General features: G+C 35.3%; 3 protein-coding genes and 1 pseudogene across 6 annotated transcripts; all 4 read left to right on the top strand.

Moving 5' to 3' along the window:
- Positions 1-72: 72 nt before the first annotated feature.
- On the top strand, positions 73-1,918 carry LOC149495103 (1-aminocyclopropane-1-carboxylate oxidase homolog 1-like). The gene is made up of 3 exons (XM_089724029.1): positions 73-790; positions 890-1,211; positions 1,358-1,918. The coding sequence occupies exons 1-3, from the start codon at positions 285-287 to the stop codon at positions 1,616-1,618; spliced, it is 1,089 nt and encodes a 362-aa protein (XP_089580155.1). The 5' UTR covers positions 73-284; the 3' UTR covers positions 1,619-1,918.
- A 268-nt stretch (positions 1,919-2,186) lies between these two features.
- On the top strand, positions 2,187-3,811 carry LOC149495102 (1-aminocyclopropane-1-carboxylate oxidase homolog 1-like; annotated as a pseudogene). The gene is made up of 3 exons (XR_016321744.1): positions 2,187-2,759; positions 2,940-3,261; positions 3,350-3,811. The product of XR_016321744.1 is annotated as a 1-aminocyclopropane-1-carboxylate oxidase homolog 1-like (transcript).
- Positions 3,812-9,982: 6,171 nt separating this feature from the next.
- On the top strand, positions 9,983-11,720 carry LOC149495101 (1-aminocyclopropane-1-carboxylate oxidase homolog 12-like). The gene is made up of 2 exons (XM_089724030.1): positions 9,983-10,678; positions 10,763-11,720. The coding sequence occupies exons 1-2, from the start codon at positions 10,173-10,175 to the stop codon at positions 11,331-11,333; spliced, it is 1,077 nt and encodes a 358-aa protein (XP_089580156.1). The 5' UTR covers positions 9,983-10,172; the 3' UTR covers positions 11,334-11,720.
- A 1,150-nt stretch (positions 11,721-12,870) lies between these two features.
- On the top strand, positions 12,871-17,042 carry LOC105632115 (CASP-like protein 5B3). 3 transcript variants are annotated; one of them, XM_012214414.4, is made up of 5 exons: positions 12,871-13,010; positions 13,088-13,239; positions 13,623-13,864; positions 16,337-16,469; positions 16,571-17,042. In XM_012214414.4, the coding sequence occupies exons 3-5, from the start codon at positions 13,734-13,736 to the stop codon at positions 16,763-16,765; spliced, it is 459 nt and encodes a 152-aa protein (XP_012069804.1). In that variant the 5' UTR covers positions 12,871-13,010; positions 13,088-13,239; positions 13,623-13,733; the 3' UTR covers positions 16,766-17,042. The 3 variants fall into 3 exon arrangements, with proteins under 3 accessions (XP_012069804.1, XP_020534242.1, XP_089580474.1); XM_020678583.3 differs by having other exon boundaries at positions 12,883-13,010; positions 13,076-13,239; XM_089724348.1 differs by lacking the exons at positions 12,871-13,010; positions 13,088-13,239 and having other exon boundaries at positions 13,253-13,864.
- Positions 17,043-17,922: the final 880 nt, after the last annotated feature.

The following is a 17,922-nucleotide window of genomic DNA, read 5'->3' as shown; positions in this document are numbered from 1 at the left end:
TTAAAAAATAAATCTGACCTGTTATTTTTGTCCGTAGTCTCTAAGTCTAGTTGTTTGATCAGTTTTGTTACAAGTGCGCGAGCCAAATGTCGGCTCCTTGCACGTTCTAATCCAGCTGAGGACAAAAATGAGTGTAGCTTTCTTGTTCTTTTGTGTTTTAACTTTATCTTCTCTATTGTTTTCTCGAGTGAAAGGCCTCTTCATCATAGCACCATTCTCCATCAGTGATTTTTAAATATCCATCAGCATATGAAAGAAAGCCTCAGGATAAATTTGAAGCAAATATGGAATACACTTATGCCAGGAAAAGTGAATTAAAGGCTTTTGATGACACAAAAGCTGGTGTGAAGGGTCTAGCAGATGCTGGGGTAGCTAAAATCCCCAGGATATTCATTCATGACCCGTCCAAGATCAATGACAAGCCATTTTCAGGTAACGATATGCACAGCATACCAATGATAGACTTGGGAGGTATCCATACAAATGCAAGCTTGCGCAGACAGGTAATAAATAAACTTGGAGAAGCCTGCGAGAAATGGGGTTTCTTTCAAATGATTAATCATGGAATTCCTGAAACTCTTTTGGATGGTATGCTTGATGGCATCCGCAGATTTCATGAACAAGACACAGAGGTGAAGAAACAGTTCTTTTCACGAGATGAAAAGAAAAAGGTGTTTTATAATACCAACTTTGATTTCTATCGAGCCAAGGAAGCTAATTGGAGGGATTCATTATATTGTGCAATGGCTCCTAATCCGCCAAATCCTGAAGAATTGCCTGCAGTATGTAGGTAATGGATCTACTTATCTTTTGTGCATTCAACAAATTGGATTTATCTCATGTGCAATAATTATCAATAATATTTCGTTAATTGTGTGCTTTATAACAGAGATACAATGATTGAGTACTCGAGCAAAGTAATGGATTTAGGATTAACGTTATTCGAACTGCTATCAGAAGCTCTTGGACTTAACCTGAACCACTTGCAAGATCTGGGTTGTGCGGAAGGGCTTTATTTTATTGGTCATTACTACCCTGCATGCCCTGAACCAAACTTGACATTAGGAGTTGGCAAACATACTGACAGTGGTTTCCTTACAATACTTTTGCAAGATCAATTAGGTGGCCTTCAAGTTCTTCATGATGATAAATGGTTTGATGTTACTCCTATTCCCGGAGCTCTAGTGGTAAATGTGGGAGATATGTCTCAGGCACGTATTATTTACTTCTGATCCTAAACGATAAAACTACTTACAGTAAATCCTTAAGCTATAATGGATCTATCTCTCTAGCATTTTAATTTGGAAGGTTTATTTGATCAAGATTATCTTATCTGGTCTCGTTTGTTGTTGAGCAGATATTAAGCAATGATAAGTTCAAGAGTGTATATCACAGGGTACTGGCAAAGAATGTCGGACCAAGAATTTCAGTTGCTTGTTTTTTAAGATCACATTTGGAGCAAGGAACTACTTCCTCTAGACTGTATGGGCCAATCAAGCAGTTACTGTCAAAAGAAAATCCCCCAAAATACAAAGAAACTACAATGAGCGATTATGTTGCTAAAATCTACTCAAAAGGAATTGATGGGAATTCTGGATTGCATTATCTCAAACTATGAATATATTTCAGGCATGGTCTACAATTTCTCAGTTTTTCTGCATTCGTTACTCTTGGACAAGCAGAGTGTATTATATATTATGTTGACCTGTTGTCTTTGAACTTTGTCTCAGTACTCCATTTATTAATCAGACAAAGTGGTGAAATTTGGGGAAACATTGTCTCTCTCCTTTATTTCTTGTTTTTAAACCAAGCTGAGGACAGCAATACGATGCTGTCTTGATCTTTTGTATGTCCGAATCTTGTTATTGATTCTTTTGTATTAGACGACACAAGTATTACACAGTAAATTTTGTCTCTACCTCTGGTCTCTTTTAATTGTGAACTAATCTACTATAAGCAACTCCTGCTACATCACGGTTGAGCAAATCATAATGATCAATTTGAACACTTGAGTTTGATTGCCTTATGTGAATAAGAACCACCCTTTTTACAAAGCCTAAATTTTTTGTTTATAATAAATTCTGTATTAGGCGGTGCCACATAATGGGCCTATTAGAGGGTAGTCCAGTCTATAAGAATGAAACGGCCCATTAAAGGGGTTGATTGCCCTCTAAGCTGCATTTCTAATGTCAGTGCTCGTCAATCAGTTGTGTTGCAAAATTGTGAAACCGAAAATAGGTATGACAGCAATTGGAGGACCTTCGGCCAAACTGGATCCTGAAAGAATGAAAGAGCTGAAAGCGTTTGATGACTCAAATGCTGGTGTCAAAGGATTCGTAGATGCTATTGAGTATCCCCTAAATATTTATGCGACCGCCTGAGGATCTTGCCGAGGAGTTGCACTCCCGGCAGGCTGATATGGCAGTTCCAGTCATTGATTTAAGTGACATCCAGAAGGACAAGCGGCGTAAGGAGATTATAGAGGAAGTAAGGCTTGCATCGGGGAAGTGGGGCTTTTTCCAAGTGGTTAATCATGAAATTCCTCTGGGTATTTTTGATGAGATGATTAATGGGGTACGCTTGTTTAATGAGCAAGACCTTGAGGTCAAGAAGAAGTTCTACTCTCGGGATCTTACGAGAAAAGTGAGATTCAACTCCAATTATGATCTATATAGTTCGAGATTTGCTAATTGGAGGGACACGTTGACCATTTCCATGCCCGATCATCTTGACCCTGAAGAATTGCCAGCTACTTGCAGGTATATAATCTGACTAGTTACCTGAACTACCCTGCTTTTGATTTCATTTTTTCTATTGTTCTGTTTATTTAGTTGAACAACCTTTTAATATCCTCTGTAACTCTTTTAATATTTTTCCAAAAGAAAAGAAAAGAAAAATTCAATGGATGTTTCTGTTATATGATTGGGTCATACTCATAGAAGGGCAATATTGGAGTACACTGAACATATGAAAAAATTGGGGAACTCTTTGTTCGAGTTACTATCAGAGGCACTTGGCCTAAAAACAGACCACTGAAGATCACTGGGCTGTGCTGAAGAATACACCTTTAGCTGCCACTATTATCCAGCATGTCCTGATCCAGAGCTGACTCTAGGAGCTAGCAAGCACACAGATCCTGGAATGGTGACTCTACTGCTGCAGAGTCAAATTTGTAGCCTCCAGGTCCTTCAGGACGGTCAATGGGTTAATGTACAACCAATTCCTGGAAGCTTGGTAATAAACATGGGAGACATTCTTAAGGTTTGTTTTTTATTGGGTAGATAAACACCTTTGTCCTTGTATTACACTTATCTTTTCTTTTTTCTAATAATTCACTTTATGGTGGCAGATTATATCAAATGACAAATTTAAAAGTGTGGAACACAAAGTAATCGCTAACCGTGATGGACCAAGGATTTCTGTGGCATGCTTCTTCACTGGAAGTATCTTCACGCCATTAAGGACTTACAGCCCAATCAAGGAGTTGACATCAGAGTACGACCCTGTACAGAATAATCCATACCTAAATAACTAACTCAACCACCTTACAGCCTGTCAATAATCACCACAGCACAGCCCAACAGAGCCTAACAGCAATAACTAATCATTAGCCAATCATTGTCCATCATTGCTGGTTCAATCATTTCCATTCATTTATTTCAGCAATATAATCCAATGTACAGAATTTATCTACCAATTAGATTTAGACATTTAGCTAATTCTAGATTATTCTCTTTTTGTATATAAATTCACTCTGTAGCTGAACATTGATACTTGAGAAATAAAATACAGAGCAATATTTTTTCTCCAATATTTGAATTCAAAAACTGTTCATGGTATCAGAGCCTGCAGGTTCGATTCAGAAACTTTTCTATTTATTCCTTTGTCTTTTCCATTAAACCTTCTTGCTGCATCTTTCATTGTTCTCTGTTCTATCTTGAAAATGGATGATAATACCACTGCAAATAATGGTAAAATTAATGATTCTGATCCGTTAACTCTTGTCAACTCCGATGCTCCTGGTCAGTCTCTAGTGAGCATTAAACTGAATCCTGGTAATTTTTTATCTTGGAGTAGATCTGTTAAGATTGCTTTAAGGGCAAAGAATAAGCTTGGTTTTATTACTGGGTCTGTTGCTAGTCCTGAACCCACTGCGGTTAATTATGAAACTTGGGCTAGAACAGATAGTATGGTTATATCTTGGCTATTAAATTCCATGTCTGAAGAAGTAGCTGATAATTTTGTTTTCTGTCCTACTGCCAAGGATTTGTGGGATGAAGTTACCCATAATTATGGCCAAGTTAATGGTCCTCTTGAATTCCAAATTCTTAGAGATCTAGCAAATATCGTTCAAGGTACCAAATCTGTTAATGAATATTACTCTTGTCTCAAAAGAAAATGGGATGAATTGTCTTCTATTAGAACTCTACCTGTATGCACATGTGGAGCTGCTCATTCTTTTTCACAGCTTGAAAGAAAAGATAAACTAATGCAATTTTTGATGGGACTCAACAATGAGTATGATAATACCAGAAACAATATCCTTATCATGGATCCATTGCCTCCTGTTAGTCAAGCCTTCAGCATGATCCTGAGTGTCGAGAAACAAAGGGAGATTCATCACCAGCCCATTGAATCATCAAATTCTACAGCAATAATGCTCACTCATCAAACCAATCAGCCCACTGTAGCTTATCGAAGAAACAATCAGAGGGAAAAGACAAGGGAACCACAGAACAAGGCTGACAGATATTGCACTCACTGTAAAGGAACTGGACATACAAAAACAAGCTGCTTCAAGTTGATTGGATATCCAGACTGGTATTTTGATCCACAGAAGAGGAAGGGCAAGCAACAAACTGCAAATTTTACTTCCGTTCATAATATTGTTGCATCAGAATCACCACTTGACATTCCAGCTCCAACTGCTCCTGCAACAATTAATGACACAATCAGTCCTCATCTCAGTCAGTTTATTCAGCAAGAAGTGAACAGAGCAGTCACAGGCAAATCCATTTCTCACAACCCTGGTACATCTGATGCTGCTGCTAATATTGTTCAATTCTCAGGTAGCATTCTACTTTCCCTCATCTCTGGTATTGATTTTAATGATAAAGGTAACTGGGTTATTGACTCTGGAGCAACTGATCACCTCACTTATAATTCAACCTTTTTTGTTTCCTTGCACATCTTACCACAACCCAAATTCCTCAAGCTGCCTGATGGAACAGTTAAAATAGTAACACAATATGGAAAAGTGATTTTAAACTCTAAGCTTACATTGCATAATGTCCTATATGTACCCTCTTTGAAATGTAACATTATCAGTGTTAGTACCTTAACTAGTACCTGCAATTTATCTGCTCACTTATTTCCAAATTACTGTTTCTTTCAGGATATGCAGACTGAGGTCACCATTGCTTCTGGTATAGTTGTGGCAGGCCTATACTACTTCACCAAAGACTCTTTTACCTTTTCCAGCAACAATCAAATTCACACAAAAGACCCAGATCGTCCCAGCCACAAAGCTTTCTTATGGCACTCTAGATTAGGACATTTGTCTTTCAAAAGATATCAGCATATTGCAAATTTACCTAAATGTGATTTTTCATCCTTTATATGTCCTGTTTGTCCTCTTTCAAAACAGTCCAGATTACCATTTTTTCCAAGTAATTCTATTTCAGTTCATGCTTTTGATCTTTTACACATTGACATTTGGGGGCCCTATGGGGTCAAATCTATTACAAATGCTTTCTATATGCTCACAATTGTTGATGATATGTCAAGATATACCTGGACTTTCATGTTACATTCAAAAGCACAAGTTCACCAAGCCTTAACCACATTTTTTAACTTTGTTCAAACCCAATTCAATAAAAGAGTCAAAGCAATCCGAACTGATAATGGCAGTGAATTTATTAATTCCAGTTGCATTGCTTTGTTTGAAAATTTAGGCATTATTCACCAAAAATCCTGTGTGTATTCCCCTCAACAAAATGGAAGAGTTGAGAGGAAACACAAAACCTTAGTTCAAGTAGCCAGGTCCTTAATGTTTCAATCTCATCTTCCTACACATTTCTGGTCCGAGTTGCTCCTTACTGCCACATATATCACAAATAGATTACCTTCAGAACCCCTTCATTGGACCTCTCCATATCAAAACTTATACAATAAAATCCCTGACCTTTCCTATTTCAAAACCATAGGTTGTCTCTGCTATGCCACAGATGTTACCCCACACAAAACCAAATTTCAAAAGAGAGCTTCTCCTTCAGTATTGATTGGCTACTCAAACCAACATAAAGGGTATAGATTATATAATCTCGAGTCCAAAACCCTTTTTCACTCAAGGGATACTGTCTTTCATGAGCATATATTTCCCTTCTCCAACAATCATCCAGAATCAGTTGCCCACTCTTCCTTGCCAAAATACATCACTGACCATAATCTTTCTTCTTATTCCCAACCTTTACAAACTGATACACCTTCTCCACCAGCACCTCAAGCCCCTACACAGCACCTTACACCAGAACATACCTTACCAGAACTAGACTCACCATCACCAACCGAACCACTTGAACCAAACCAAATTCCTCAACCTGATTTGCAAATAAGAAGGAGCACAAGACAACATACAAAGCCAAGATGGTTGGATGATTTTGTTGCCACAACTAATACCAGCAGTATAGCCTCAGCTGCTACATCCTCAGGTACACAAACATCTTTACTCTCCTTTTCTCCCACAATACCTCACCATAATTTTGTTGCTCAAGTGTCAAATATTCAGGAACCTAAGTCTTACAGTCAAGCCAGAGGTGATAGTAAGTGGGTAGCTGCCATGGAACTTGAACTTAATGCCCTGGAACAAAATCAGACATGGGTCATCACTGATTTGCCAAAAGAAAAAAAACCAATTGGGAACAAATGGATCTACAGAATCAAACATAATCCTGATGGGAGCATAGACAGGTATAAAGCAAGGCTTGTAGCTAAAGGGTATAGTCAAATCCCTGGAATTGACTACACTGACACATTTTCTCCTGTTGCTAAATTGGTAACAGTCAGAACCTTCTTATCTATTGCTACTGCAAAATCATGGCACATTCACCAACTAGATATTAACAATGCATATCTTCATGGTGAAATTACTGAAGATATCTATATGTCACCCCCACCAGGCTATCACAAAGTCCCTCAAGGCAAGGTTTGCAAATTATTAAAGTCCCTCTATGGTCTCAAACAAGCTGGGCGGCAATGGAATAAGGAATTTACTTCCTTTCTTTTATCTTTGGGCTTTATTCAATCACCAAATGACCATTGCTTATTCACACAAGGGTCTGAAAATAATTTCCTAGCTTTATTAGTTTATGTTGATGACTGTTTAATTGCAGGAAATAATTTCAGTCTTATTTGTGATCTCAAACAATCCTTGCATTCCAGATTCACTATCAAAGATCTTGGGAAAGCCAAATATTTTTTAGGCATTGAAATTGCTAGATCACAGCATGGAATGATTCTTTCTCAACAGAAATTCATCACTGATATCATCTCAGACACTGGTTTATCTGCAGCCAAACCAGCACAAACTCCATACATTCAGGGCACCAAGTTAACAGCTAATATGGATAATTTACTTCCTGATCCTGAACCTTTTAGAAAATTGCTTGGTAGATTACTTTACTTGTCACTCACAAGGCCTGACATTTCCTTTGCTGTACAGCAGTTGAGTCAATATATGCAAAGTCCTTGTTCTTTCCACTACAAAGCTGCTCTGCATATTGTAAAGTATCTTCTTGGCACCTTATCTGTTGGATTATTTTTCCCAAGCAATAACAACTTTCAAGTTACTGCATATTCAGATGCAGACTGGGCTGCTTGTGCAGAAACCAGAAAATCTGTCACTGGTTTTTGCATCTTTCTTGGAGATTCTCTCATTTCATGGAAATCCAAGAAACAACAAACTGTTAGTAGATCATCTGCAGAATCAGAATACAGAAGTATGGCCTCTACAGTTTGTGAAATTCAATGGCTCTTCAACCTTCTTCAGGATTTTCATATACCTATCACCCTCCCCATACCTCTTTATTGTGACAATAAAGCTGCCATCCATATTGCTTCTAATCCTGTCTTTCATGAAAGGACAAAACATATTGATATAGATTGTCACATTGTTAGATCCAAATTATCCTCCGGGTTTATAACTACTCCCCACATCTCTTCAAAACGACAACCAGCTGACCTTTTCACCAAACCACTTCCATTTCCTACCTTTCATCATTTCATTCTCAAGCTGGGATTGGCATCACTCTCCCCATCTCCACCTTGAAGGGGGGCTGTACAGAATAATCCATACCTAAATAACTAACTCAACCACCTTACAGCCTGTCAATAATCACCACAGCACAGCCCAACAGAGCCTAACAGCAATAACTAATCATTAGCCAATCATTGTCCATCATTGCTGGTTCAATCATTTCCATTCATTTATTTCAGCAATATAATCCAATGTACAGAATTTATCTACCAATTAGATTTAGACATTTAGCTAATTCTAGATTATTCTCTTTTTGTATATAAATTCACTCTGTAGCTGAACATTGATACTTGAGAAATAAAATACAGAGCAATATTTTTTCTCCAATATTTGAATTCAAAAACTGTTCAGACCCTCCACGGTATAGAGAAGTTGCGTTAGGTGAGTATCTTTCCGGATTTTATTCTAGGCCGCTTGAGGAGAAATATAATCTAGATTACTACAAAATGTGATGATACTGATAGCTAACTGAGGACAGTTTCATTTTGTTGCAACATAAATAACCAGAGGTATTGTTATGCCACTGTAATTGAACTAGTCGAGTAAGAAAATTCGTTACCTTAATAACAGCAATAGCATTTGTAAATATATCTTTAAGATTTTTTAAAAAAACCTTGCTGTGTTCGGTTTATGTTTCCAAATAAAAATGACTAAGGCTCCGATTTAAGATAGTTAATTTGGCAGTAATTGATTTTTGCAGACATAAACTAGGTAGCATAGTCTATACTCGACAGTTCCAATGGTTAGGTCTTTTCTTTTCTTTTTCAATCATAACTCCAAACCACGAAACCAAGGTGGGGTTGTTGCATCAAGTGTCAACAAAAATCTTATTCTATAGTTTCTTGTCACAGAACTAAACTAGAATAACTCAGTAAGTTAATCAGGAACAGGACAGACGGGATCTCCTTTTGCCCCAACTTTTGTTCGATTGTCTTGTTTGAAAATCTTATTATAAATCCTGCTCAGAAAAAACAAAATAATTCTAATAATTTTATTTATCTTGTTTTTCAGTCAATTGCTTGCTGTATTGGATGTTAGGTGGATACATGTTTGTTTGCCGTTTACTACAAAAAAGGAAAAAGAAAAAAAAAAATCAAAATATTAAACTCTAGCATGTAATTCTTTTAAAGGTAGTTTAGATTGATAAAATATGAAATCCATGAATTTTATAATATCTATAGAATGTAAATCCATGATCGTGAAATCAATGGAATTTCGCATTCCATCCTTTGGTTGGAAAAAAACATAATCTATGAATTTACAATTCTTCTTTAGAATAAAATTAAATGGTTTAAATTACTTTATTAATAAAAATTACAGAATTAAAAAATTCCACGATATCTACGACAACTTTCCACTGTAACTTAGCTGGGATTCTAGTAAGTCATTCTTTACAGTTATATTTATAAAATGAAGTTTGTAAATTTTTAATTATAATAAACGCGATAAAGTGCATTGATGTAAATTCAAGGGAGGATGAAATTATGGATACTGGATCCAGCCTTTGATTCTAATTTCTAACGTCAATTGCTGTAATGTAGAGAATCGATTTTGTTTTACGTTTTGTTTCAGCTTGCATTATATTATATATATAGATTCTGCTATTTCTTGTTTATTATTTTATTGCTCACTGTATGTAATTAAGAAAATGTAAGCTTACATTCTACCTTAAAACACTTTTAAAATAGAAAATCTCTTCCTTTCAACTTGGGAATCATAGCCAATAACCAGTTAACAAAGATTAAATTAAGTATACAAGACAAAATTGAATCATTAACTACTAGTTTCTATAAATTCATTTGTAATCATAGAAAGCTATCACAGAGTGAAAGAAATAGAAATCATAAGCAATACTAAAATGGAATTTGGTTACGATCGTAAGGAAGAGCTTAAGTCTTTTGATAACACAAAACTTGGTGTTCGAGGACTTGTAGATGCTGGTGTAGTAAATATTCCCAAGATGTTCGTTCGATCGTCAGATGAACTCACTGAGGACCTCGACCACCCTCGGACCACCCACATTGGTCTTCCGGTCATCGAACTTACTGGTCTTTTGACCTCTAATCGTGGGAAGATTGTTGATCAAGTCCGGAGGGCATCGGAGGAATGGGGATTTTTTCAGGTGGTAAATCATGGAATACCCTTAGATTTGCTGAATAACATGATAAATGCTGTACGGAAATTTAACGAGCAAGATATTGATGTAAAGAAAGAGTTTTATTCTCGTGATACAAATCGAAGAGTGAGATTTAACAGCAACCACGATTTGTTTCAATCTGAAAGAGCTGATTGGAGAGATACATTTTCTGTTTCTATGCTTAGATCAGACCATATTGACCCAAATGAGTTACCTGCCATTCTCAGGTATTTAATTAAACTAATGTAGAGGTGATTCCAGTAACATAAATTTTTCATTTAACACAGCTAATTATTTGTTTATGTTTATAGAGATGAAGCTGTTGAATTCATAGATCAAATCGGAAAAATTGGAGACACTCTCTTCGAATTATTATCAGAAGCTCTTGGTCTGAAACCTGAGTACTTGAAATCTATAGAGTGTAACAAAGGCCGTACCACTGTTTGTCATTACTATCCAGCATGTCCTGAACCCGATTTGGCCATGGGAGTAACTAAGCATACCGATAACACATTCCTGACTGTTCTTGTTGAAGACGAGACTGGTGGTCTTCAAGTGCTTCATGATAATAAATGGGTTGACGTTCGACCTATTCCTGGAAGCTTGGTAGTCAACATTGGAGACCTTCTTCAGATAGTGTCAAATGACAAGTTCAAGAGCAACGTGCACAGAGTGCTCCCAAGCCGTAGTCCAAGAATTTCAGTAATAGGGTTTTTTGCAGGACGTGTAGCTCCACCGGCAAGATTGTATGGTCCGATAAAAGAATTGTTGTCTGAAGAAAATCCTCCGAAATATAAAGAAGTCCTGGTTAGTGAATATGTTGCAAGGTTCTTTAACAAAAAACTCCATGAGAAGCCAAGCCTTGATGATTACAGACTCTGAAGCTGCTAATAATACCTCCAGGATTAAACAAAACTATGTGTAGTGTCACCGTCACCAATAAATGTGGTTTCACGTTGTATTTGAACCATGAAATTTTCCAATTAATAAATAAAACGCTGAGTTTGTATTTAAAAAAAGAAAATTGCTCAGATGCACAACGAAAATAAAAGAAGAACAATTAATTTTTTTTTATTCTGATAATCAATGGATTATTAAATATATTAAAAAAAATCAAAAAATAAAGGAAGCTCGGGTGTTGGAATCATTGATAACATATCATTTTCTGATACTATTTTCAAAAGAAATTCCTTGAGAATGCCGATATCAAATGGCTTCTCTGATTAGATAATTGATTCATTTTACCAATTTGAAAAGAAGTAACCACCAAATTGTGGGTTTTTGGTGGATTTCTGTCTGGACCTTCTAAATGCTTTATTAACTGTTAGAAAAAAGAAAGAAAGAAAGAAAGAGAAAAGAAGTGGGTGCGTAAAGAGAAAGGAACTTGAATAAAATAAAAACCCATTTGTTGGTAGGTCATACAAAGGAATGGGAAACACAATTTAGATTTTCCATCACTTATTTTTCAACTCAATTTCAGGTATGGGTTATTGTCAAAACCATTTGTTCAACCATTTTGACAACTCGTGTTTCATTTTCAATTTCTCAAATTCAACTAAACTGTAATAAAATATACAAATTAGAAAATACTTAATTACATATAGATAATAAAATAATTTGATTACCACTTGAAAAACCGGTTATGTTTTATCCTTTTTTACATAATAAATGAATATTTATATTCTAATTTACATTAATTTATTTTCAAAAAAAAATGTTAATTCTTATTGATAAATAAATATTAGATACTAATATATTTTTCAAATATACTAAATAAGTATAAAAGATATCAAATTAATGTATGTTGGAATATGTGGGTAATCCCACATCGAATAAATACAACTAAATGAAATGGCATATAATGTGAAGGGTGAACCAACCAAAATGGCTTAGACCATTTTGTGTTAAAGGTAAGCCCAACTCATTATAAGCCCAATATTAAATAAATAATTGAATTGGATTTGATTAATTGCTCCTAGGGCCCAGATTCTCAATAATGTATAATAATAATTTGACTATTAAAAGATCTTTGAGAGAAATAATATTTTTTCAATATGGTTGTAAGCATATACTGTGCAAAATAAATAAAGAAAAAGAGTAATTTGTGATTATTAATAAAGGCGATTAGGAAAATAGATTGCAGATAAGTTGTGTTGGCGTAGACTGAAAGCGTTGTCTCCATTTTTTAAGAATGTTTTGTACACTTTGTTAGCAATAATTGGTTCTTTCTTTACCCTTTTTTTCAGTGCTCGCATAGGAGATTGATAATGATTCTGTCCTTCCTTTAACCCCTTAAGATAGGATTTGACCTTGGATCTAACTACCAACCCTAATATTTAAAAAAAAAAAAAAAAAATTTACCAACGGCATTAACAGTAAAAAGATTGAAATATAACTGCCGAAATTAGTAATTAATTGAGATTTTTGTCAACAACCAACAACTTATATCAAACACATCTCACTGTTCGTTTGACAATTATCAAATTCACAAAATGACTATCAGAAGTCCTCTTAAATCTTAAATTTGATAAATCAAAGGGAATCGAGTGAACAATAGAGGTGAATATGAATTTTCAATTAACATTCATTTTTTAAGTAAATTTTATTAATGATTTTAAAATTAGTGTGCTGTGCAGTTGTACACTGGTATTTTAATGACCAAAATCGCTGCAAAAGCAAAAGTGAACTGTCTCTCCTCGCATTACGAATTAATTAAGATCAGTTTCTTTGAAATTGGACCAAAAATGGCGTCGATAACAAACTTCAATGACTTGCTCAACTTCTCCAGGTAAAGTATGCCAATACCAGATCTGCTCACGCAAGTTGACTCTCGATACTTCCATGGAAATTGCGTACCGTTCTTTGTCTTTATTATTATATTCAGTTTCATTATTTATTTATTTATTTATTTATATTATATTTTTGCGTTTCAAAGTCTCTCTACAGTTTGCTTTACCTGTCCCCATTTTTATAATCATTTCTTGCTTTAACCTTTTTTCATGTCCTCTTCTCCCTCTCTCTTTCTTGAAATATTTTGCTTTGCTCGCAATTTTGATTAATTTTTTCTTTTACTATTCAATTTTTTTTTTATCTGGGTATGTCATTTTGCTCCTCCTTCTGCATGCTTTCTTGTGTCTTATTTCGGTAAAGATTGGCCTTTGGAGTTGACAGGTGTTTCATCTTGAGTTCCTGAGTGATTGAGGGGAAATGGTATTTTCGTTGATCAATTCAGAAGCTGAAATTTACTGGTTTTGGTAGAGGAAAGTTTAAAAAAAAAAAAAAATGAAGGATTTTGCTGGGACTCCAGGAACTGTGACCGCGCTTGCTTTGAGGATTTCGCAGTGTATTTTTGCGGCCGGCTCAATTACTGCCATGGCCACCACCTCCACTTTCTTCAATTTCACTGCTTTCTGGTATTATTCGTTCTTTTGACCATCCTTATATGATTATTAGATGTTTGAGCTGCTTTTGAATTCAGCTGTTGTAGTCCATTCTTTAGGGGTCATTGAAATCGAAATTTGTCGTTTCAGTCTTGACAAATAAAATTCAATCGATTAATAGATTTGGAGAAGTTGACTCGGGCAATCTGCAGCGAAATTAGGTTTCTGTATTCCAAATTTCCAATAATCAATAATGCATGATTTAATTTAAGATGCATAATTATTTCCTTGATGATGTTTCATTCCCTAAAATGTCATAGCTGCACAATTAGCTTGATCGCTGAGGAAATTCAGATTTTTCTTATGAAAAAAAAAAAGTTATGAATTCAAATATTAATTAACTGGAAATTTTAGAAGGGACTGTGACTTCTATGGCTTTTGCTAGTGACAAAAATCGTTTATCATATTTGGCATTTGCTACATTATGAATTTATTAGAATTAAAATGAGAAAAATTGCACCTTTTTCTATTGCTAAAGAAGTTACTGAAATTAGCTTGAACATCCTTTGTTCCTAGCTAGTTTCTTTCCCCTTAGAGGATGGCACTATATTTACAATTGTTCCAGTGAAAACCCGAGGCCTTAATATATGTATGCTCCCAAATTCTTTGCCGTTGAACTTGGGACTCTTTCTATTGTGTATAGGGATGATCTCAATAATAAAAAAAAAGGAACATAGAGGAAAGAAATTGTGCCTTTTTATTTGTAATGATATGAGGATGTCAAAACTCTAAAGCTATGAAGTCGAATAATGTTAAATCCAAATGCTGCATTTGATTATCGAAATACCTCTCTGGTTTACTTTTATGTTAGTCTATTCTTGTTTTGAGCCTATTGGATCATTAGTCAATAGTACTTCTCAAATGCATGGGGCAGACTGTTTTAAACTTGAAGGAAGGAGGTGCTAATTAGTTATAAAGTTAACAGTTTTCATGACTCCGAATATTTTAATTTTTAGCTGCATTAGCACAAAAAAAAGTGTGCTATTGCTTGAATGAACATATTTATACATAAATATATCTGTTAAATACAGTTGAAATTCTATTGGAGTTGCAATCCTTGTGAAGGTGAAGTATTTTGTGATTGTTCATCTTATGGTTAATTCTTATTAGATGCTTTTTGATTGACTTTCTTTCAGTACCTCCATTTCCTTCCTAGTTTTGCTGTTATGTTATTGTAGTCTTTGAGCTATGTTTTTATGCAGTCTTATCTGTAATCCATGGAATTATACTGCAGCATAGTGCTATCTTCATCTTGTTTTGTTTTTTTTTTTTTTTTTTGACATTTAATATTGATCATTTATTATTAAGATAAAAAACGAGCAATACAAATGGGAACAATATCCCAAGTTCGAAAACAAGCCCCATGAGAAACTGATTTAGCTAATACATGAGCTATATCATTTGCTTGTCTTCTTATCCAAGCCAAGGTGACATTTGGCAATTGGACTAAAAGAAGCTTACATTCAGAAATAACTACTCCAAACTCAGACCAATCTTGGACAGAATTTCTCATAGCACAGTAAACCTGCAGACAATCGGTCTCAATTTGAATCTTCAGGCTGGAGTAGCTCGATATCAACCAAGACAACACCTTTCTTAGCGCCTGAGCTTCTGCTACTGCTGGAGAAGAACAACCTTGCAATGAAGACGTTGCTGCTGATACAAACCCCCTGTTGCAATTTGAAATGACAGCGCCGACAGTTCCATGGCCAACAGAGGGAAAAAGGGTAGCATCAAAATTGATTTTAAAAGTACCAACAGGTGGTGGGAACCATTGACTACCTGCAGGAGCATCGGTACCTGTACCTGAACCTGACAGCTTCAGCTAGGCTTTCTTCCAAGATGCGAGCATACTTCTGACTCGAGTAACCACAGGATAAGGTCCTTCTTCCACTTGATTCCATTTCAGCTCATTACGGCTTGACCAAACACTCCATAGTCCCATAACAAAACTTTCAAAAAATTCGTGCTCCCACACCTTGTGTAAATGTTCCAACAATTGTAAGAAACTTGGAAAATTCCCAGTAGTAAGCTGAATACCGAAAAACTGCCAACAAAATCTCACTCGTGGACACTCGACAAGAGCATGGACTAACGTTTCAGTGTTACCACAGTAATCGCATCCTGTATCAAGCTCCAGTCATCTTGTTTTGTTATTCCCACAAATTTTTCCTCTCTAAGCATGCCATACCATTTGGTCAATCATGTTTTGGCTAGGCCCATTCTGCAGTTGGAAAAAATCTACCCAATTAACATCACTGCACGCAACAGTCAGCATCTTCAGCCAAAAAGTGCTAAGAACGTTGATTATTAGATAACTGATTCATACTCCACTGCCACTTAACTTATTTTGCATGTATGCACCCAGTCTTATAATAAGTCGAATGCAAAGCCCAAGGTAGGAAATGTAAAAAATTTACTCCTCTTTTTTTTTTTTTTTTGCAGCTACCTAATAGCTTCAATGGGTTTACAAGTCATATGGAGCTTTGGACTTGCATTATTAGATGCATATTCCTTGGCCCGGAAGAAGGTTCTGCACAACTCTATCTTGGTCAGCCTTTTTGTAGTTGGAGACTGGGTCAGCCTCCATAACCTTTACTGTTCTCTAATCATTGGTCACCAAATCAAAAGATTTTTGTGTTCATATGGTTGTTGTTTAACAGCATACGTTTCCAACAGGTAACGGCAACATTGTCTCTTGCAGCAGCTTCCGCCTCAGCAGGCATCACAGTGCTCTTGTTTCATGATGCTGGAAATTGTGGTTATTTGGGCGAATGCCAACGGTACGAAGTGTCTGTGGCATTGGCCTTTTTAAGCTGGATAACCATTGCAATATCATCTCTGATAATGCTATGGCTACTAGCGGCAGGTTAGACAATTTCTTGCTTGTGATAAAGAATTTGTTTCTGAACACTAAAAAACCCATGTGTCATAGAAGTTTTCATTATTCTACAGTGTCAATACGAAAAAGAAATAGAATTTGTTTCAAATTTTACATTCATTTGGATTCGGATTTATTCTTTTTCTATTTTGCAACAAAAAGAAATGGATAGCTGATTGTGATCACTGATCAATAGATGGAACTTCCACAACATTGTAATGTTTGAATAGAAAGTATTATAATTACAACAAGTTTACATTTTCTTCCAAAGGAGTCGTTTTGTCTTGGCATTATCGGTTGGCAATATATGTCTGGAACTGCATAAGATTAGTAGAGGAAAGGTTTTTGTTTCTTAGCATTTGTTTGTACCAAAAACCAGACATTAAGTTGCTCTTTTTTGCTTACTATCATGTTTGTCCTGTTTATGTATACTCTCTGTAGGTCAATTCCTCTGTCATTATCCATTACCGACCTTCCTACTAAACAATTTAAACAAATAGAACTGTCTTATCATCTAACTACCCTGTTTTTTTCTCTGTATCTTGAGCCACCTTTATCTTTGTCTAGTTGAAATCAAGTGCAACCAAGAAATGTTTTGCTATATTTTAATTCCCAAGTATGCAATTTATAAACTGATTTTTACTGTTAATACATGTAGGACTGTATTATTCTACTAGGATTTAACTGAGATTGGAGAATGATGATTATATATGTCAAAAGGCACGTTGGATTTAATTGAGATTTCTTTTGTTTTTATTCAAAGTAAGCTTTTATTTGTTGGCATTACGTTCTTGAATTTTTATTTTTATTGAAGTAAAATCCTTAATTGTAATGACTATTTTTTATGTATTACGTTATTATCGAATATATTTCTTACCATTACCATTAATGATTTCCATTTTCCGTTATTCTCAGTTAATTTAAAATTTAATTTTTATGTAAATAAAAATTGAAGAATTCAATATTGATAAATAAAAATTTAATCTACAAGTTTAAAAATTCAGAAGCTTAAATATGCGACTGAGAAAACTAATACTAGCACGAGATTCTATAATAAGAAAGTAAACAACTTGTATTTTTCATTCTCAAAATATGGTGAATTGAACTTTGTAGGACAATTTGAGGAATATGGGGATATAATATTTTGAGA

Source organism: Jatropha curcas, chromosome 7 (assembly GCF_041381405.1).
Source record: "Jatropha curcas cultivar XTBG-Jc1 chromosome 7, XTBG_Jcur_1.0, whole genome shotgun sequence".
In the NCBI taxonomy this organism is placed as follows: Eukaryota; Viridiplantae; Streptophyta; class Magnoliopsida; order Malpighiales; family Euphorbiaceae; genus Jatropha; species Jatropha curcas.
Note: the sequence above shows the minus strand (reverse complement) of the source record. Positions and strands in the feature narration are given on the sequence as shown.

What these genes read in the sequence shown, in the direction of transcription:
- LOC149495103 (XM_089724029.1), top strand. Translation starts at nt 285, where the DNA reads ATGGAATACACTTATGCCAGGAAAAGTGAATTAAAGGCTTTTGATGAC. An exon ending in GAATTGCCTGCAGTATGTAG is followed by an intron (nt 791 to 889) that starts GTAATGGATCTA and finishes GCTTTATAACAG; the next exon opens with AGATACAATGATTGAGTACT. An exon ending in ATGTGGGAGATATGTCTCAG is followed by an intron (nt 1,212 to 1,357) that starts GCACGTATTATT and finishes GTTGTTGAGCAG; the next exon opens with ATATTAAGCAATGATAAGTT.
- LOC105632115 (XM_012214414.4), top strand. Translation starts at nt 13,734, where the DNA reads ATGAAGGATTTTGCTGGGACTCCAGGAACTGTGACCGCGCTTGCTTTG. An exon ending in TTCAATTTCACTGCTTTCTG is followed by an intron (nt 13,865 to 16,336) that starts GTATTATTCGTT and finishes TTTTTTTTGCAG; the next exon opens with CTACCTAATAGCTTCAATGG. An exon ending in TTTTTGTAGTTGGAGACTGG is followed by an intron (nt 16,470 to 16,570) that starts GTCAGCCTCCAT and finishes CGTTTCCAACAG; the next exon opens with GTAACGGCAACATTGTCTCT.
- LOC149495101 (XM_089724030.1), top strand. Translation starts at nt 10,173, where the DNA reads ATGGAATTTGGTTACGATCGTAAGGAAGAGCTTAAGTCTTTTGATAAC. An exon ending in GAGTTACCTGCCATTCTCAG is followed by an intron (nt 10,679 to 10,762) that starts GTATTTAATTAA and finishes TTATGTTTATAG; the next exon opens with AGATGAAGCTGTTGAATTCA.